This window comes from Notolepis coatsorum (genome assembly GCF_963971535.1).
Source record: "Notolepis coatsorum genome assembly, chromosome: 11".
In the NCBI taxonomy this organism is placed as follows: domain Eukaryota; kingdom Metazoa; phylum Chordata; class Actinopteri; order Aulopiformes; family Paralepididae; genus Notolepis; species Notolepis coatsorum.
This window is the reverse complement of record NC_140175.1, coordinates 100,467,111-100,488,856: the sequence shown is the minus strand read 5'-3', so window position 1 is coordinate 100,488,856 and position 21,746 is coordinate 100,467,111. Positions and strand designations below refer to the sequence as shown.

Genomic DNA, 21,746 nt, shown 5'->3' with positions numbered 1-21,746 from the left:
GCCCTCCTCTCCTCTCTGGACCTGGGTCGCCCTCCTCTCCTCTCTGGACCTGGGTCGCCCTCCTCTGGACCTGGGTCGCCCTCCTCTCTGGACCTGGGTCGGCCTCCTCTCTGGTTCTTGGGTGTCTGGAAGGAGGGAGTGTGTATCTGTAGGAGCAAGAGGGACGGACAGAGAAAGAGACTCAAAGCGCAAACACACCAGCCGCGCACTCAGGCACTTGCGGGTTCCGTGCGAGATCGCGCGTGGCCGGGCACACCGAGTCCGACTTTAGAGCGTGCGAAAGTGCACAGAGGAAGGCACATTTACATTGGAACAGCTATCGTCTATTGCGAAGTCAGTCCCCGTTTGAAGATTTTTTTAAAGATTTCCAGTTCCCGTGTTCTATTGTCCATTTTGCATGTATAACCAGTTATTATATAATTAATTAGAATGTTAGAATTCATTTTAGAATGATGATCAGTGTGACTGTACTCCTGAAAAAGTATAGTAATATGGTTTATTTGTATTGGGAAAGATAGACACATTAGTAATAATGCAGATATTGAGTGTATTTCTGTGAAAATGCGCGTGGCGCACGCCTCTGAATCCAACCAAAGCGAAAACGATCGCTTCCAGCCCGCGTGCAGCCGGTGGGCACAGCTACGTCCGTTAACATGGGAGCGAAAGTGAACCGCCTGCCTTTGTGCGCGACTGGTGTGTTTGCGCTGTCAGGCCTCTTGATTCCTGCCTGCTGAAGGAGACCCAGTAATTACACATCATTAGTCTGGGCCACGGAGCCATTGTGTGTACACACACACACACACACACGCATGAAGGCCATTGACAAAACCCAGAGTTAGACAACCCTCATGTATCATGGAGACCACAGCGATTGGGGGGGAGGAGGGGGGGGTGTTTAGATATAGAGCGATGGCTAGAAACTCTCGCCTCCCTGTTAAACCACAGTGAGCTCAGTATTCTCAGCTGCAGCTCTGCCAGCAGACATGCTGATCTTAGATCTGTGTAAACAGCCTGTAACATACCATTACTGAGCTCACCCCTCACACACACACACGCGCACAGAGACACGCACACAGACACACACTCACCCTCATGCACACACAGACACACACTCACGCACACAGACGCACACTCACGCCCTCATGCACACACACACACACACTCTCACAGACAGACTCACACACATACTGGCTGTCTCAGGTTACACCCCATTTCTCCTATAATTAACTTCCACAGAATAGAGCCCTGCGACGTGAGGCTATCCGTCCCACCAGCCCCTCCTCCACGGCGTCTTGTGTCGCAGGGCCGGGTTCCTGGTCGACACGTCTTGTTGTGTCGCAGGGCCGGGTTCCTGGTCGACACGTCTTGTTGTGTCGCAGGGCCGGGTTCCTGGTCGACACGTCTTGTTGTGTCGCAGGGCCGGGTTCCTGGTCGACACGTCTTGTTGTGTCGCAGGGCCGGGTTCCTGGTCGACACGTCTTGTTGTGTCGCAGGGCCGGGTTCCTGGTCTCCTCCTGGACAAGTCTTGTTGTGTCGTAGGGCCGGGTTCCTGGTCGCTCTCCTCCTGGACACGTCTTGTTGTGTCGTAGGGCCGGTCTCCTGGTCGCTCTCCTCCTGGACACGTCTTGTTGTGTCGTAGGGCCGGTCTCCTGGTCGCTCTCCTCCTGGACACATCTTGTTGTGTCGTAGGGCCGGTCTTCCTGGTCGCTCTCCTCCTGGACACGTCTTGTTGTGTCGTAGGGCCGGTCTCCTGGTCGCTCTCCTCCTGGACACGTCTTGTTGTGTCGTAGGGCCGGTCTCCTGGTCGCTCTCCTCCTGGACACGTCTCGTTGTGTCGTAGGGCCGGTCTCCTGGTCGCTCTCCTCCTGGACACGTCTTGTTGTGTCGTAGGGCCGGTCTCCTGGTCACTCTCCTCCTGGACACGTCTTGTTGTGTCGTAGGGCCGGTCTCCTGGTCGCTCTCCTCCTGGACACGTCTTGTTGTGTCGTAGGGCCGGTCTCCTGGTCGCTCTCCTCCTGGACACGTCTTGTTGTGTCGTAGGGCCGGTCTCCTGGTCGCTCTCCTCCTGGACACGTCTCGTTGTGTCGTAGGGCCGGTCTTCCTGGTCGCTCTCCTCCTGGACACGTCTTGTTGTGTCGTAGGGCCGGTCTCCTGGTCGCTCTCCTCCTGGACACGTCTTGTTGTGTCGTAGGGCCGGTCTCCTGGTCGCTCTCCTCCTGGACACGTCTTGTTGTGTCGTAGGGCCGGTCTCCTGGTCGCTCTCCTGGACACGTCTTGTTGTGTCGTAGGGCCGGTCTCCTGGTCGCTCTCCTCCTGGACACGTCTTGTTGTGTCACAGGGCCGGTCTCCTGGTCGCTCTCCTCCTGGACACGTCTTGTTGTGTCACAGGGCCGGTCTCCTGGTCGCTCTCCTCCTGGACACGTCTTGTTGTGTCGTAGGGCCGGTCTCCTGGTCGCTCTCCTCCTGGACACGTCTTGTTGTGTCACAGGGCCGGTCTCCTGGTCGCTCTCCTGGACACGTCTTGTTGTGTCGTAGGGCCGGTCTCCTGGTCGCTCTCCTGGACACGTCTTGTTGTGTCACAGGGCCGGTCTCCTGGTCTCCTCCTGGACACGTCTTGTTGTGTCGTAGGGCCGGTCTCCTGGTCGCTCTCCTCCTGGACACGTCTTGTTGTGTCGTAGGGCCGGTCTCCTGGTCGCTCTCCTCCTGGACACGTCTTGTTGTGTCGTAGGGCCGCTCTCCTGGTCGCGTCTTGTTGTGTCGTAGGGCCGGTCTCCTGGTCGCTCTCCTCCTGGACACGTCTTGTTGTGTCGTAGGGCCGGTCTCCTGGTCGCTCTCCTCCTGGACACGTCTTGTTGTGTCGTAGGGCCGGTCTTCCTGGTCGCTCTCCTCCTGGACACGTCTTGTTGTGTCGTAGGGCCGGTCTCCTGGTCGCTCTCCTCCTGGACACGTCTTGTTGTGTCGTAGGGCCGGTCTCCTGGTCGCTCTCCTCCTGGACACGTCTTGTTGTGTCGTAGGCCCGGTCTCCTGGTCTCCTCCTGGACACGTCTTGTTGTGTCGTAGGGCCGGTCTCCTGGTCGCTCTCCTCCTGGACACGTCTCGTTGTGTCGTAGGGCCGGTCTTCCTGGTCGCTCTCCTCCTGGACACGTCTTGTTGTGTCGTAGGGCCGGTCTCCTGGTCGCTCTCCTCCTGGACACGTCTTGTTGTGTCGTAGGGCCGGTCTCCTGGTCGCTCTCCTCCTGGACACGTCTTGTTGTGTCACAGGGCCGGTCTCCTGGTCTCCTCCTGGACACGTCTTGTTGTGTCGTAGGGCCGCTCTCCTGGTCTCCTCCTGGACACGTCTTGTTGTGTCGTAGGGCCTGTCTTCCTGGTCGCTCTCCTCCTGGACACGTCTTGTTGTGTCGTAGGGCCGGTCTCCTGGTCGCTCTCCTCCTGGACACATCTTGTTGTGTCACAGGGCCGGTCTCCTGGTCGCTCTCCTCCTGGACACATCTTGTTGTGTCGTAGGGCCGGTCTCCTGGTCTGTCTCCTGGACACGTCTTGTTGTGTCGTAGGGCCGGTCTCCTGGTCGCTCTCCTCCTGGACACGTCTTGTTGTGTCGTAGGGCCGGTCTCCTGGTTGCTCTCCTCCTGGACACGTCTTGTTGTGTCGTAGGGCCGGTCTCCTGGTTGCTCTCCTCCTGGACACGTCTTGTTGTGTCGTAGGGCCGGTCTCCTGGTCGCTCTCCTGGACACGTCTTGTTGTGTCGTAGGGCCGGTCTCCTGGTTGCTCTCCTCCTGGACACGTCTTGTTGTGTCGTAGGGCCGGTCTCCTGGTCGCTCTCCTGGACACGTCTTGTTGTGTCGTAGGGCCGGTCTCCTGGTCGCTCTCCTCCTGGACACATCTTGTTGTGTCGTAGGGCCGGTCTCCTGGTCGCTCTCCTCCTGGACACGTCTTGTTGTGTCGTAGGGCCGGTCTCCTGGTCGCTCTCCTCCTGGGCACGTTGCCTCATCATCACGGCTGATGGAACCCTAAGCTGGAGCTGTAGTGGATCCTAGTTTCATTATAGACGCAGATAAAAAAAAAACATGGATTAATAAACTGAATTTATTAAAAAGATATTTGCAAATACTTGCTGTGTGTTATTTTATTTGGATGTGTTGAACACTTAACTTGAACACAAAAACAAGAGGTTTCTAAAATGAGGTTTTCTTTTTATTGTATTAATGATCATGTCGAACATGAATTATTGATTAAATATTTACATTAAGACTATTTAGTCCTGCTTTAACCCTTTCACTACCAAAGGGTTAACCCTTTCACAGCCACACTGCAGAAGGTTAACCCCTTCCACTACCACACTGCAGAAGGAATACCACACTAGACGGTTAACCCTTTCACTACCACACTACAGACACAGGTTAACCGTCTAGTGTGGTAGTGAAAGGGTTAACCTTCTGTAGTGTGGTAGTGAAAGGGTTAAAGCTGCTGTAGGCAGAGTTGGGAGAAGAGTGAGTTGACCTGCCCAGCAGAAATAGAGCAGGCTCTGCATCACTTTTCAAGCCCATGTGCAAAGGTTTTCCACAGACTCCCAGAGGCACCCGGTAGCTTTAAGCTGGAAATTATTTTGTATTATATATATATATTTATATCCCAGGCTCTGATTGGCAGGTGGTTTGCACATACTGTTATTTTTTTTTTAAGGAACGCAATGATGCCTGGTCTTAGTTTTCCCGGGGCCGTCTAGTTTTTTACCAACGGATTTCCAGTTCAAGTTCTGCGATCTGACGTTTCTGGTGCGATCTGATTGGCCACTGACGTTTCTGGTCATGTGACATGTGCGCCCAATCGCGTGATGCCTCCATTTCCGCCTCGAACAGCCTGCAAACTACCTAACGCCTAGTTTATCACTGGTTAAGCTTAGGCAACTCTTTCGAAGTTGGTTAAGGTTAGAGTTTGGAATCAGGGCTGGTGTTCTATCGCCCTGCTCTAAGACAAACTCTAACCTTAAAGGGGAACTCCAACATTTTGGGAAATTAGCTTATTTAACATCTTCCCTGGAGTTAGACAAGAAGATGCATACCTTTTTTGTCTCTGTGCGTGCATTTTAGCTTTGGGAATAGACGCTCCGTTAGCATAGCTTAGCTTCATCACTGGAAGTGGGGGAGGGTTAGAGCCTTACAGTGCCTTACAGTGTATTGCAAGGTCTGACATTGACCAAACTTGATATGCATGACCTTGGTGGGCTCTAGGTCAACTCCTGAAAAGGGGGTCAATGTCAGACTTTGCAATCAAAAGTTAGGGGGCTAATAACCCTTGCCATAATTTCAGTGCGCCCCTAACTTTTGATTGCAAGGTCTGACATTGACCCCCTTTTCAGGAGTTGACCTAGAGCCCACCAAGGTCATGCATATCAAGTTTGGTCAATGTCAGACCTTGCAATACACTGTAAGGCACTGTAAGGCTCTAACCCTCCCCCACTTCCAGTGATGAAGCTAAGCTATGCTAACGGAGCGACTGTTCCCTAAGCTAAATGCACGCACAGAGACAAAAAAGGTATGTATCTTCTTGTCTAACTCCAGGGAAGATGTTAAATAAGCTAATTTCCCAAAATGTTGGAGTTCCCCTTTAAGCTTACTCTAACTCTAAGCTTAACCGGTGATAGAAACAGGCGTTGCACGATTGGCGCAGATGTCACACGCCCAGAAACGTCAGTGGCCAATCAGATCGCAGAACGCGGAACTGGAAATCCGTTGGTAAAAGTAATCAGGCGACCCGGGGAAAACCACTTGGCAGGTCAGAAATATCTGATTGCATCGATAACCAATCGGATGTTTTTGGCCGGTGTTCCTGGGGTCACATCGGAAAACTAAGACTACCGTCACATTCACCATCAAAAGGTGTAAAACCACCTGCCAATCAGAGGCTGGGAAATATATATTAAAAAAATTTCTGATAAATTCAGCTTAAAGCTGCTGCTGGAGCCTCTGGGAGTGTGTGGCAAACCTTTGTTGCCGCATGGGCTTCAAAAGGGATTTTGCTCCATTTCTGCTGGGCAGGTAAACTCACTCATTTCTCCCAAGTCGCCTACTGCAGCTTTAACCCTTTCACTACCACACTACAGAAGGTTAACCTTGCACTACCACCGTCTGTAGTGCTTAGTGAAAAGTTAACCTTCTGTAGTGTGGCAGTGAAAGGTTTTAGGCAATGAAAATCTATCCGTCACCGTTGTAGCTTTCCACAAACCTCAATTTGAGCTCCTGTTGTGGTGACTTATTATCCAGTCGCTTTGTATTTAGTGGCATTTACTATTTAATTCTGCTTTAAACTTCTTCCAAGTGATCTCACACACTTGGAAGAAGTTTAAAGCAGAGTTCTCTGCTTTAAAGATATAAATAGAGTCCTCTCCCTGGAGAGCCATAGGGCTCCACTTTAGAGACCTTTGTTTTGCCCGTGGCAGGCATGCAAAACGGAGATCAATGTTCTTGCTCTTATCATTGTGTGTTATCAACTACACACAACTACCACTTACATGATGATGACGAACAGGGTGAGATGTTATGACTCTGTCATAATGTAAAATATATGCCAAAAAAGAGAAAAGTACATACCTGAGATAGCCCGTTAAAATGTTGCTAACAGGTGAGGATGTCCTCTTATCAGACAAAGGGTCTGTGTTATGGATCCGGCCTTTTTAGAGTTTAAATGTTCAGAGAGAAAAGAACGTTTAACATTCAAATGTTACTATAGTATCTATACTATACTATCTATATCTACATATCCCTTACTCTTACTAGTTATACCACTGGCCAGTATGACTTACTATCATAGTGTCTTTTTTTACCTGTGCCACTCTACATAATAATACTATAGCACTGTACATACATCTGATTAGCACTAATACTCAGTAGTACCCATTTATACTCCAGTTTAATCATATGTACATTGTACATACGTATATTGCTATTGCACTTTACTGTTACATTTGCATCTTATTCTGGTTAGATGCCAACTAATAAAGACGATACATTTCAAAATAATAAAAAAGGCAATGTAGTGTAGAATCAGATGGTAAATGTTTGATAGAAATTAGAGATTGGTAGTTCACTATACCTGTGCCTGTTACCGCATCGCCCTCTACTGGTCACAATATGAATAGAGGACAGTTCCTGCACTGGAGCCAAAACTGAAATGAGGTTTTCTAATATTGATTAAAACTTGGAAATTATCTTCTGCCCTGATCAAGTTTATGATTTAAAGTAATAATCTCTTACATTTTCTTTTTTAAAACTTAATTTTTTAGCGTTTATCGCTTTTCTGGTCAAGCATGACCGACAGAAACAGGTTGAAATGGGATGTAGAGCAGGGGAAGACATTCTGAGAAATGACGGCGGGTCTGGGAATCTAACTCGTGTCCCCCAGATCCGTGACGAGCACGGTTTTCCCCGACGCAGAAATAGCACCGAGATATGCGGTGAGCTACGGGAGCTCCCCCATCTCTTACATTTTCATATAAATAAATGTCTTTATCGCAGACTCATAATTAATTATCAAAGTGTTCCTTTATTCATTTAATGCAGGTGTCATAGGAGCATGGGGGAGGGGAGGTACAGACAGAAGAGGTAATAATAGCAATAGTAGTAGTAATGAACATAGAACATAGTGTTTTTTTTTCTTTTTACATGTTCTAAACACTGGTGTCTGGTAGGACATTCCCAGGAAAATCATACGACACACAGGAAGTGATGTGTTTCACATCACCACCAGTAACTGCAGTTTGTTTGGAATGAATAGAAGAGGACTGCCTGGTCTCCACTAGCCAGGGTTTAGCCGCGCACTCTGGCCTCGTCTCCACTAGCCAGGGTTTAGACTCGCTGTGGCCTTGTCTCCACTATCAGGCTTTAGCCGCGCTCCACTAGCCAGGGTTTAGCCGTGCTGTGGCCTCATCTCCACTAGCCAGGGTTTAGCCGCGCTGTGGCATTGTCTCCACTAGCCAGGGTTTAGCCGCGCTTTGGCCTTGTCTCCACTAGCCAGGGTTTAGACGCGCTGTGGCCTCGTCTCCACTAGCCAGGGTTTAGCCGCGCTGTGGCCTTGTCTCCACTAGCCAGGGTTTAGCCGCGCTGTGGCCTCGTCTCCACTAGCCAGGGTTTAGCCATGCTGTGGCCTCATCTCCACTAGCCAGGGTTTAGCCGCGCTGTGGCCTCGTCTCCACTAGCCAGGGTTTGAGCGTGTCCATTGTTTTTAGAACCTGGCCAAACCTCGCTGAACCCTGGCTGAGACAGACACCTTTCACAACCTGGCCAGACCTGGCTGGGACTGTTGTATCATCAAGTTCAAGTTTCTTTATTGGTTGTCATACAAAAATACAGAATACTTTTATATGAAATGCTTCTTTCTGTTTTGCTCCTGAGAGTTTGCTAGATAAAAATAGATAAGTATAAAATAGAAAGTCAAGTAAACTCATGGTTTAGCTTGTGTACCACAGTTGGTGTTTTGAATTTTGAAAGGTTGCCTAGCAACCCGCGGAGTTTACAAGAAACGCAATGGAGACACAAACCCAACAATACCATACCATACTAGACCATGGCTAGACCCTGCCAGGCTGAACATAGCTAATAATGGAGACAAGGCATTATTACTCAGTAGTTAGCATGAATGTTCAAGGTGGAAAGCAAATCAATACAGTACAAAAATGCAACAGCAATGACCACATATCACCAATAGATGGCGCCAAAACAAACAAGATTGAGGATCATGCGGATGACCACTTTAACAAACGAGTCCAATAGCTACTTACTACCTTATTTGTACAATCAGTCAATCAGCTGCGTACGACAATGCGTTACCAGATAAGATAAGAGGAAATTAATCACAGGGAAATGACTGTGTTGAAAGAGATAAGAACAGCACAGCAAGAGATAAGAATATGAACATGACCCACTTGGAACAGTTTATGTACAGGATTATAGTAACACAGTTATACAGAGTTATGTAACAGAATTATATACATAGCCTTATAGTGTGCAAAGACATATATTCAGGTTTGTGCAAAAGAAAAGTTTTGCAAGGGTTTAGCCGTGCTGTGGCCTCATCTCCACTAGCCAGGGTTTAGCCGCGCTGTGGCCTTGTCTCCACTAGCCAGGGTTTAGCCACGCTTTGGCCTTGTCTCCACTAGCCAGGGTTTAGACGCGCTGTGGCCTCATCTCCACTAGCCAGGGTTTAACCGCGCTGTGGCCTCGTCTCCACTAGCCAGGGTTTAGCCGCGCTGTGGCCTTGTCTCCACTAGCCAGGGTTTAGCCGCGCTGTGGCCTCGTCTCCACTAGCCAGGGTTTAGCCATGCTGTGGCCTCATCTCCACTAGCCAGGGTTTAGACGCGCTGTGGCCTCGTCTCCACTAGCCAGGGTTTAGCCGCGCTGTGGCCTCGTCTCCACTAGCCAGGGTTTAGCCGTGCTGTGGCCTCATCTCCACTAGCCAGGGTTTAGCCGTGCTGTGGCCTTGTCTCCACTAGCCAGGGTTTAGCCGCGCTGTGGCCTTGTCTCCAGGGTTTAGCCGTGCTGTGGCCTTGTCTCCACTAGCCAGGCTTTAGCCGCGCTGTGGCCTTGTCTCCACTAGCCAGGCTTTAGCCGCGCTGTGGCCTCGTCTCCACTAGCCAGGCTTTAGCCGTGCTGTGGCCTCGTCTCCACTAGCCAGGGTTTAGCCGCGCTGTGGCCTCGTCTCCACTAGCCAGGGTTTGAGCGTGTCCATTGTTTTTAGAACCTGGCCAAACCTCGCTGAACCCTGGCTGAGACAGACACCTTTCACAACCTGGCCAGACCTGGCTGGGACTATTGTATCATCAAGTTCAAGTTTCTTTATTGGTTGTCATACAAAAATACAGAATACTTTTATATGAAATGCTTCTTTCTGTTTTGCTCCTGAGAGTTTGCTAGATAAAAATAGATAAGTATAAAATAAGTATAAAATAGAAAGTCAAGTAAACTCATGGTTTAGCTTGTGTACCACAGTTGGTGTTTTGAATTTTGAAAGGTTGCCTAGCAACCCGCGGAGTTTACAAGAAACGCAATGGAGACACAAACCCAACAATACCATACCATACTAGACCATGGCTAGACCCTGCCAGGCTGAACATAGCTAATGGAGACAAGGCATTATTACTCAGTAGTTAGCATGAATGTTCAAGGTGGAAAGCAAATCAATACAGTACAAAAATGCAACAGCAATGACCACATATCACCAATAGATGGCGCCAAAACAAACAAGATTGAGGATCATGCGGATGACCACTTTAACAAACGAGTCCAATAGCTACTTACTACCTTATTTGTACAATCAGTCAATCAGCTGCGTACGACAATGCGTTACCAGATAAGATAAGAGGAAATTAATCACAGGGAAATGACTGTGTTGAAAGAGATAAGAACAGCACAGCAAGAGATAAGAATATGAACATGACCCACTTGGAACAGTTTATGTACAGGATTATAGTAACACAGTTATACAGAGTTATGTAACAGAATTATATACATAGCCCTATAGTGTGCAAAGACATATATTCAGGTTTGTGCAAAAGAAAAGTTTTGCAAGGTGTGCAAGGCTGGTGGAAATGTACATACAAACTATAATACTGAATATGTTAGAGTAGTTTCTCTGATATTTCTCTGTTCTCTGATATTTCAGCAAACACCCCTGATGTTGTTGTTGTTAATGAGAATAACAGGGAGTGAATTGAAAATGGGGGACCCTGATGTAAACAAGACAAACGTCTTTCTCTGGTCTGCATCCCCTTAACAATTGTATGTATTGAGCCGTACTCTATTGTACCCATTCTGCAATCTGTTAAATAAAGTTTTCATTCATTCAGTCAGTCAGTCAGTCAGTCAGTCAGTCAGTCCAGGGGCGTATTTGGCACGGGGGACATTGGAATGGGTCCCCCCCATTTTTTCAGAATGCAGTTATGTCCCCCCCCCTTCTGACTACCTGTCCTACTATTATGCAAAGAGGAGTAGATGGGGGTCGCATTCTTGCCCTTATCTAGAGCTAAACCAGCAGCAGTGACGACACCAGCAGTGTGTGTGTGTGGTGCGTTCCTGAAATCAACTAAGAGTGCACTCGCTATTTGCATATCAATAGCGCCGGTCGTCAGGTGTGTTAAATACGACCGGCGCTATTGATATGCAAATAGCGAGTACTTACCTGGGCTTGCAGTTAGGAGCACTTGGGAGTTCAAAAGTGCGTTCATTCTCAGCACTCTGTTATAACGGCGTTCAAAGATGTGCCAGATTTCATATGTATTTCAGCCGAAAACCCAGTTAAAATACACCGTAAACAGGCTTTAAAATTATGTGGAAAACCAACCGATCTGGCAACGCGCCTGTACACCCCCTGCTACGTCATCAGACTCATCACAACAACAGCTGAATCTGCGTCTGCGAGAAGAAGAACTAACAAAATGGGCCGTTCAGACAATATCTCCTTTAAATATGTTCGAAATGTCAAACAGACCTGGGTACCTACAGGCTACAGTCTATCACTACTTTTGGGAATCTAAGCGTTTATCCAGGTTCTGGGGCCAAGTGATTGATTGATTGAACACTTTATTAACATATTGCAGAATGGGTACAGTATAGTACAGCTCAGTCATGAATTGAAAATGGGGGACCCTGATGTAAACAAGACGAAAGTCTTTCTCTGGTCTGCATCCCCTTAACAATTGTATGTATTGAGCTGTACTGTATCAGGGTCCCCCATTTTCAATTAATCAGGACATACATGACATACAGATAGACAGTACTGCTACATCTATACATTTATGACATACCAGATTTGCAAATACAGTACTGTTTGTGATACAAAAAAGATACAAAAAATGCGGTATTGCACCCCTGGTATTTAAAAAAAAATCTAGGTAGAGAGGGGGGGGCTGCCATTAAATTTTGAACCTGAGAGTGCTGGTCTGGCTTCATATGACACACATGACATACAGATAGACAGTACTGCTACATCTATACATTTATGACATACCATAGCTTTTGTTGTTGTTGTTGTTGTCATATTCAATGGAAGTATTGTAACATCCTTGTATTGTAAATACATTTCACAATGGGAGCCATCAGAGATGAAAGGCGTTCCTACTGGTTTAGAGGAAGATAATTGTTTTTTGGTTGTTTGAACCCTGGAGATCTCTGAATGCAATGTAATTCTGTATGTATGAGCTCAGTGTGTCGTTTACATGGAGAAATGGCGCCACCGCCTGGGAAAATGCGGTATTGCACCCCTGGTATTAAAAAAAAATCGAGGTAGACAGGGGGGGGGGGGCCCCCCCTAACCCCCCCCAGCGACGTCACTCGCCACGCCCACAAATCTGTCCCCCGCACACCTGGAGAGAGAGTTACGCCAGTGAGTCAGTCAGTCAGTCATTCATTCATTCTCATTCTGGAAGTTGGCTGTACGTTTGACTACAGTCTAGATAAGAAGCCTTTACAACCAACATTTTTAAGTATCAACTGTTAGAGCATACCATATCACAACTGGGCTACAACTGTAAACTTTTAGTCTTCATATTTGGAAGCCTGGGTCATGTTCACAAACTTCACAAGTTGGGTGTTAGAGGCCTTCAGATGGCCGGTCTTCCGAAGGGAAGAGGCAAACAGGTAGCAAGATATTTCTCAGTGTCAGCTATTTATTGGCAGCCGCTCAATTTGGAGAAGACGCTGCTATCTGTATCTATGAGCTGTATGCTACTTGTCTGGTTCATCATCATCCTGTGTGTGTGTGTGTGTGTGTAACTTTGGTTGCCATTGCCAATTTGGGCACAAATGTAACAGAGTAACCCACAATGTCCAAGTGCACTGATAATATTTGTGTCCTTTAAACATTGTATTTATGTGGACATGAATAAAGATTCTAAGTGTGTGTGTTATTGTTAGAGTCCACGCTACAGACTAGCACCCCAGCTGGGCTACGGTCGGGTGGGTCTGTTGCTTGTGTGTTATTGTAGAAAGGTATGGCAGTATAAAAAGAGTGCTCAAGCGTTCCTCGACACACCTGGAGGGGCCTCCTCTCCTCTCACCACGAGGTAAGGCACAGGTACAGTATCTAGGTGATTATCATTATATAGAGGCGCACAAGCTGCTAGCCGGAAGGGCTATACAGTATCACGCAATACTATCTGCCATGTAATGTAATACTTTTCCTGCCAGGTAATGTTGGGTAGATAGATTAGGTTAAGTAGTAGGAAAAAAAGACTGATGAAAGACGGCCACTGTTCACCCTCTTCGACGCCAATTACCTAAAGCCTGACATTTCTTTCTTTCCCGGTCAGTTCTTATGTGGAGGTAGACTCCCAAACAAAGAGAAGATTCATTTTATCCTCCATCTCTTTATGTGATCCACTCTAGTTTGGAAGTTGCATTTGCCTACATCACATAAACACTCTCTTTTTCTGATGCTGAACGAGTCATGCATGCACTCATTGGTCTTTGCTGACGGAGAGGCGCAACAAACGCGGGATATTTGTTCATTTTTAAGGCCCTTATTGGTAAGCTACCTCCTTATCTCACATCGTTATTGGAATGGAATTTTGGTACCTATGGAACCCGTTCTTGTGACTGGCTGGTCCTTAAATAAAAAAGGTGATATTCTCCTTCGAAATATTCTTTCACAGGCACGCCTGGCATTACGATGCCTGCGTCTGCCAGCAATTACTGCTGCCATGATCACCTGGGCTGTGACGCTGGCATGATGCCTTATAAATAAACATTTAGATTTATGCCCTTTTATAGCGCTTAGGGCTTTGCTCTTAGTTACCACCATGCCTGCGAAGACATGCCTGATGTTGCCTTGCACAAAAGAATGATCCCAGTCTCTTCCACACAGTGAGGCATACAGTTTATTAATTGAACAATGGGTATCGGATCGGTACTCGGTATCGGTCGATACCCAAAGCCCAGGTATCGCTATCGGTATCGGGACTGAAAAGGTCGGATCGGTGCATCCCTATAGTCTAGAGAGCAGCTTTTTTTCATGGCAGGACCCCCCCCCACACACACACACACACGAGATAAATCACACGTAGGCATATGCACTTGCTAATTGGGGAAACAATTTAATAAAAAGACAAACAAAATTGGAATTATTCTTGAAAATAGCATGGCAAACTTGTACAGTATATTCTATTCACAAATTGTCATTTAATAAGAATGTCGCTGGCTTTACACCGTGAAACCTTTATGCAATTTTAGTTGCTTGAAACGAGTTGCATTTGAGTTGCATAATGTCAGGCCCTCTGTGACACACTTGAAGCTGCAACAACTACTAACCTTCACAGTGTTTCTATTTCTATTTCTATTCTTTCACTAGTATGCACTCTCCTACTAAAGAATCTACCGTGACTATATTATTACCTACTATGCTAATATGCACTCAAGTCTGTATAGCACTCAAGTTCAACACTGTTTGACGAACAATGTTACTTAACCTTTAGCTGCCAGAGTTGTACCCTTCCTGCTGACTTGTTGTACACAACTTTGTTGCTTTAGATAAAAATCATCAGCTAAATGACTAAATGTAAATGTAAAGTGGCAAACATCTCAACTTTGTGAAACTGGTTTCATGCAGCAGCCAATCAAAATACCCATAACGTGTCAGGTGATGATGTCAAACTAATGACTATTGATTTATTTTCAAATGATTCACTCTTGAGTCGTCAGTCTTCCACCCACAGGTCAGGTTTTTTCCTAGTGTGTCAACAAGCATTAGTGCACGAATAGCTCTCTTCCTAGGCTGCGTTCACACTGCCAGCCTGAGTGCTGCGTTCACACTGCCAGCCTGAGTGCTGCGTTCACACTGCCAGCCTGAGTGCTGCGTTCACACTTCCAGCCTGAGTGCTGCGTTCACACTGCCAGCCTTAGTGCTCAATTCTGATTTATTGCTCAGATCTGATCCTTTTTGTTTGGCTGTTCACATTATTATATATATATATTTTTTTTAAATCAGGCCAATATCATATTCCAGTGTGAACTGACCCGCATGCGCTTAATGAACAATAAAGAAGATGGAGGTAAAGAATTTTGTGAGAACTTAACAACTAATGAAACATTTGAATAATATCATTCTAACATAATAATGATGTTGTTACAATGCATAAAGTCCCAATACAGAGTATTTGACCATATACATGTAATCAGGGGCTCTCAAACCTTTTTATACCACAACCCCATTTTATTTAGGAATTTTTTTGGGCAACCCCACACTAAATGTATCGCGTAATTTCAACGTGGAATTAAGGAATATCAAAATAAAAGCACACATTGTTGAACTTGATCATGCATATTTAGTAGAAGATTTAATTACAGCAGTATGTTATCAATACACTTTTATAAAACGAGGCATATTTAGCCAAAATATGTTGACAGAACAGTAAAAAAAAAAAAATTATAAAAAGAAAAAAAAGGTTTACTTGCCAATGTGCTGACCCCAATTTGGGTCGCGACCCGTAGTTTGAGAACCACGTAACTCACCTTTACAGTCACATTTGGAAAACATGGAAAACAACTTTCGTAACTTATTGCAATCATAATACGGTCTGTTCTGTTTCACTCCAGTGTCCTCGGACAACAAATGCAGACGTGTGACGTGTCTCTGCAGAGCCGCGAGACACGTCGTCAAACATGTTCAGGCTCAGCGAACCGACTAGAAGTTAAAACGTGCCTCCGTGTCTAGAGAACATAACGTAACAGATATACAGATACAATACAGAGCAAACTGCTGATGTTCCCATTAGTAATGTCGCTATACGGAGGTGTAGTGGTTACATCATTGTTGTTTCCGGCCGGTCCACCTCACTTGAAATTGCAATGTATTTCCAATGGACACATTTCTAAATCGTCTCGTTTAAAACAAATAAAGCATGAACATTGGCACGGTGTACCTTTCTGCGTGTATTCATCCACAGTCTGTAGCTCAACATGAAACGTAATAATCGTAAAATAATTACGTATCATTTTATTTCAAACAAAAATGCAATAATGTTAGTGATAGAAGGGGACTCATTTTGTACAAAAATGGAAAGCTTGCCAATGTTCATGAGGCAGAATTATTACAATAGCCGATAATACATTTTCCAAATGGTAAATCGCTATTTGATTTGATTTGATCTTTATTTATCTTGAACAACCACAAACACACAAACTTGAAATAACAAAAAATAACAAAAAATAAATAGAAAGTTAAATAAGAAACTAAATAAAATACAAATACAAATAAAATAAAATATATCTTCCTAGACATGGAAGCAATTGTCAACATAGCTCAAGACAAGGTTTTGTTCGAGAAGGGACAGAAAGAAGCAAAGCTTATCTCCTGCCCCTTCCTAACAATATAATATTAATATGTAATAAGTTATCTATCAATATCAAAAATAATATACCTATCCACTACAGCAAAAGATAAATAATTACAAAAATAATAGTTCACGTTATTTGCAAGCTATACGGGTGGACCGTGCGGGAAACTACACCTCCCTATTCAAATGTATAGCTGCATACCCCAAACAAAGGCAGATGTACACATATTAGGGATGGACATTTAAAAAAAAATGATATACTCGATTAATCGTGTATTACTCGTGGAGGGAATTTATTTTATTTAAAACTTAATTTTGTTCATTCACGTATATGTTTAGTGAACCCAACAAACAGTTATAATCTTACACATACATGTGAAACAAATATGTAAAAGTTTGAGTTTAGCTTCCTTTTTTTTGTGTGTGGAACACACACACACACACACACACACACACACACACACACACACACAAGCTTAACTGGCAGAGGCAGTGCGTGTCCTGTTGAATGGGAACACTTCCTGGGTCATTCGTGTTAAAAAGCAGGGCATTTCCTTTTTCCCTCCCAGTGCGCGGCCTGTGGCCTGGAAGGTATAGGCCACGCGGTGGGAGAGGCGTGTTAGCAAGCGGGTCAGCTCCAGGTCACGACCCCCCTCTTCCTCCAGCAAGGTACAGAGGGTCTGGAGGAAGACGGCTCCCGCTGGGTGCATGAAGGCCCCGTAACCTGAGGGGGGGGAGGGGGGGGGGGAGAGAGAGAGAGAGAGAGAGAGAGAGAGAGAGAGAGAGAGAGAGAGAGAGAGAGAAACATTATTAGCATAGAAAATGCCATCCGGTGTGATCTATTTATTATAGTTATATAATGTTAATTGTCAAGGGGTTTGACAATAACTAACTATACTCTACAAAAACATACATTTATGTTTTTTAAAGTGACCTTTGCTTTTTCCTAAAGTGACCTGTAGTGTGTTTGTGTGTGAGAGAGTGCAGGATGTGCGTGTGTGTGTGTGTGTGTGTGTGTGTGTGTGTGTGTGTGTGTGTGTGTGTGTGTGTGTGTGCGTGTGTGTGTGTGTGTGTGTGTGTGTGCGCGTGTGCGTGTGTGTGTGTGTGTGTGTGCGTGTGTGTGTGTGTGTGTGTGTGTGCGTGTGTGTGTGTGTGTGTGTGTGTGTGTGTGTGTGTGTGTGTGTGTGTGTGTGTGTGTGTGCGTGTGTGTGTGTGTGTGTCAGGGGGCTACCTGGCGCGGTGGCGTACATCACGGCCGTATCCATGGGAACAGAGAGATACTGAGAGAAGCTGTCCTCTGTGACGTCACTTCCTGCTGAGTCTACCTCCACCCCCCCGTCCAGCTCTCCTCCGCGACACGCCTGGGGGGGAGAACACACTGAGGAATGAGGCTCAGCCTCAGAGCTAAATGCATTGTACTTTGTACTTGTACTCCTTTTACTCCATTGTACTTTGTACTTGTACTCCTTTTTTTTTCTTTTTTTTTTTTCTTTTTTTTTTGATCTTTTTCCCCCTCCATTTTTCCTCCGATTTTCTCCCATCCCAATGTTAGTCGTATGCCAATTCCCAGTCCCTTCCTGGTCGCTGCGCACTTACCCCCCACAGTCGGTCTGGGAGAGTGGAGGCTACCACGTGCTTCCTCCGACACACGTCCAACCAATCACCGCTTCTTTTCACCTGGCAGCGCGGATTCTCACTGAGAGGGCGTAGCGTGTGGGAGGACCACACTATCCCCCTCAAGTCCTATCCGCGCTTAGCAGGCGCCCCGACCGAACTGTAGGAGTCGCTGTTTACAACGACTCGGACCCACCCCGCCAGCTTCTCCCACCCTCTAATACAGCCAATTGTATTAGTGCAGACGGCCAGCCAAGCGGGTGACTTGTACTCCTTTTACTCCATTGTACTTTGTACTTGTACTCCTTTTACTACATTGTACTTTGTACTTGTACTATATGTTTTGAAGTAACTCAAGGCTTGGACTCTCCTATGCATTGCAATACAAGAATCTCATATATAATATTTACCTTGTTAATACATTCATACATTATCAAATACCTTTCTGTTTCTATTTAAGTATACTTTTGAGCGGGAACCTTTTTTTTAATGAATTGTGTACTTAATTATCACTGCATGCTTGACTGTGTTCTGACTTTGTGATTGCAGTGTGATTGTAGCACGTGATGGTGATGACGCTGACCTGGATGAAGAACAGTTTGGTCTTGCCCTCCATGGCTACGTTATGGAAGCAGCTGAATATGCGGGACAGCCTGACGGGTTGCCCGTCTGCTCCGAACACACAGCCCTCCTCGCCGTGAGACGACAGCACGGCCAGGAAGCAGTCCTTCACAGGCCGCTGGCTCTCTGCAGAACAAACACACATCATCGCCGTGGTTACCGAAATGTCACAGGGTTATTAAAACATTTATTTCTGTTGACTGCTGCTCACCCATTGCTCACACCTTTCTGCCTGCGGAGCAAGACAGGACGAGACATGCGATGGCATGTATGTGCAGATAAGCACACACACACACACACACACACACGCACACACACACGCACACACACACTACTACTACATAGTGTACATAACTTCCACAGTGCTCATTAAACAGACATGCTGTCTGAATAGATAAAGGGACATTTTGTCTCTCGGTATGCAAACTCAAACATAGTCAGTCGACAGGCGTGTGCATGCTTCCTTCACAATATGTTCTGGACAATTTCTGTGATAATGCATTTAAGATGAGATATGTTCCTTTATTGATCCCCTTGTTATCATTTCATGATACCAGTTGAGAGGAGTCCTCCACAGTCATGTTTTAATCAGTTGTTTTGCCAGACAGTGGAAAGATCGGTGTCTTCTTCCCCCCTTAACCCTTCATTTTTTACCTTAACGTTAATAATAATAATAATAATAATAATAATAATAATAATAATAATAATAATAATAAATTGGATTTAAAGTGAGAAGCATTCTCAGACTCAAGGACACTTTACAAAGACAGAGAGTAAAGAGTAAAAAAAATTAAACAAAGACAAAAGCAACGGGATGAGTAGTTTATAAGAAAAGAGTCAGGGGGGAAGCATAATCATAATATTGCTGTGTTTGTATCAGGGTGGGTGGCTGGTCTAGGTGGGTCTTGGTCTTGGTCTGTGTTTGTATCAGGGTGGGTGGCTGGTCTAGGTGGGTCTTGGTCTTGGTCTGTGTTTGTATCAGGGTGGGTGGCTGGTCTAGGTGGGTCTTGGTCTTGGTCTGTGTTTGTATCTCGGTGGGTGGCTGGTCTAGTGGTGAGTGCACCTGCCTCCCGCTATCACAAATTATTAGTTCAAGTCCCAGTCGCGCTGTTTCTATTTGGACTTTCGCCGATACGAATTACATAACCATTACGCACCGTACATTATGTACCTTTTTTCCTGTGGGCGAGGTTAGTACTTCGTTATGCTTTCTGATGAGACAGTGTTGCTCCCCCAGCACCTGATGACTTCAAAGTTTTAGGACTTTATCTAGTCACAGGATAGTATATTATCTAGTCACAGGATAGTATATTATCTAGTCACAGGATAGTATATGATCTAGTCACAGGCTAGTATATTATCTAGTCACAGGATAGTATATTATCTAGTCACAGGATAGTATATTATCTAGTCACAGGATAGTATATTATCTAGTCACAGGATAGTATATTATCTAGTCAGAGGATAGTATATTATCTATAGTCACAGAGTAGTATATTATCTAGTCACAGGATAGTATATTATCTAGTCACAGAATAGTATATTATCTAGTCACAGGCTATTATATTATCTAGTCACAGGATAGTATATTATCTAGTCACAGGATATTATAGGATATGATCTAGTCACAGGATAGCAGGGGCGGGGCTAGGGGGTGGCTACTTGGGCTCAAGCCCTGAATGTTTTCTGAAAAGCCCCGAATCTATTTAAAAAAGATAAAAAATAAAGATTTTTGGACAATTAAGCATTGTTACATGAAAATATGTTTGCACCAGATTTAGCAGAAGCTAATTTCCATCTGTAGTCTATCCAGCTGCTAACTGTATTTGAGTGAGTTAAGTCTTGGTGTTATGGTAGACTCAGACCTAAGCTTTAAATCACAATCAACAAGTTGACAAAAACTTAATTCTTCCACCTTAGAAACATAGCTAAAGTACGGCCATTTATAAATCAAAAGGACGCTGAAAACCAGATCCATGCCTTTATCTCAAGCTGACTCGACTACTGTAATGCACTTCTTACCGGCCTCCCGAAAAAATACGATGATAACTATTTTATTGCAATGCACTATTGCATTATTTTATTCTATTTTACTAACTATTTTATTGCACTGCACTATTTTACTTTGTATCAGTGATAATCAAACCGTAAACAAAGACGCATATTAACACTTTCAGCGCCAGATGGCGCTGTTTACTGTTACTGTTGAAAGGCCAGCGCCTTTTAACATGGGGATACGTGTTTGTGTGGCTGTGTTTGCAGGCCTAAAGCTATATTATATATTATAGCTATGGATCTAATAATATAGTCGATTGTCATTGAGTTTCTTCCGGTCAAGATGCAAAAAACAGATAATTTTTCCATCCATACATTTCCATACAAATACGGTAACCATGTAGCCTAGTAGAATAACCATGTAGCCTAGTAGAATAACCATGTAGCCTAGTAGAATAACCATGTAGCCTAGTAGAATAACCATGTAACCTAGTAGAATAACCATGTAGCCTAGTAGAATAACCATGTGTATCAGAACAAAAAGATATTCTAAAAAAAGAAAAGAAAAAAGAAATGGCTCCTTTGTTGTTATGGCATTCCTCATGAAAACCATTAATAATACAGAAATAGATGTTTCCCTTCCAGGAAGACGGCTTGGAAGACTGCAACTGTTCTCCAGGGGCTCGGCAGCCACGCGTGCAGAATGTACAGAATGTACAGAATGTTGTGTCGGCGTGTCACCGCGCGCGTCCCCACCTTTCTCAAACAGCGTGCAGATCTCCTCACCGCCCAGGTCCGTGTGTATGGTCACCGCGAAGCCCAGTCTGCTCAGAGTGCCGTGGAGCCTCTTGGTGTCTCTGTTGGCCCCGGACCTCTTACACAGGTTCACCCCGGGGTCAAAGTGCGCCACGGACACCAGGACCGCTCTGTTGTTGGACTCTGCGTCGCCGTCCCCCCCGCCCTCCTTCTTCCACAGTGGCATGGTCACAGAGAGGGCGCCGGCCGGTCCACGTGGGAGAGAGAAGAGTGCCGTCTGGTTCGGCTCTTGTGTCGAGTCCTGTTCTTTTTACGTCCTTAGTTCTAACGGTGAAATGGACAATAGGTAGAAAACTCAGCAGCAAGAGTAGTTAATAATAAAACACACCGGTTGGAGAGCCGTGAGTCCGTTATGTCTGTCTCCTGCTCGCTCTCCGTGTCT

The 21,746-nt window shown here is 45.6% G+C and overlaps 1 protein-coding gene across 1 annotated transcript; it reads right to left on the bottom strand.

The window, feature by feature from the left end:
• Window positions 1–15,300: 15,300 nt before the first annotated feature.
• Window positions 15,301–21,746, bottom strand: LOC311236529 (caspase-7-like). The gene is made up of 4 exons (XM_084324208.1): window positions 21,305–21,746; window positions 18,516–18,679; window positions 17,550–17,679; window positions 15,301–17,042 (listed from the first exon to the last, which is right to left on the bottom strand). The coding sequence occupies exons 1-4, from the start codon at window positions 21,528–21,530 to the stop codon at window positions 16,795–16,797; spliced, it is 768 nt and encodes a 255-aa protein (XP_084180334.1). The 5' UTR covers window positions 21,531–21,746; the 3' UTR covers window positions 15,301–16,794.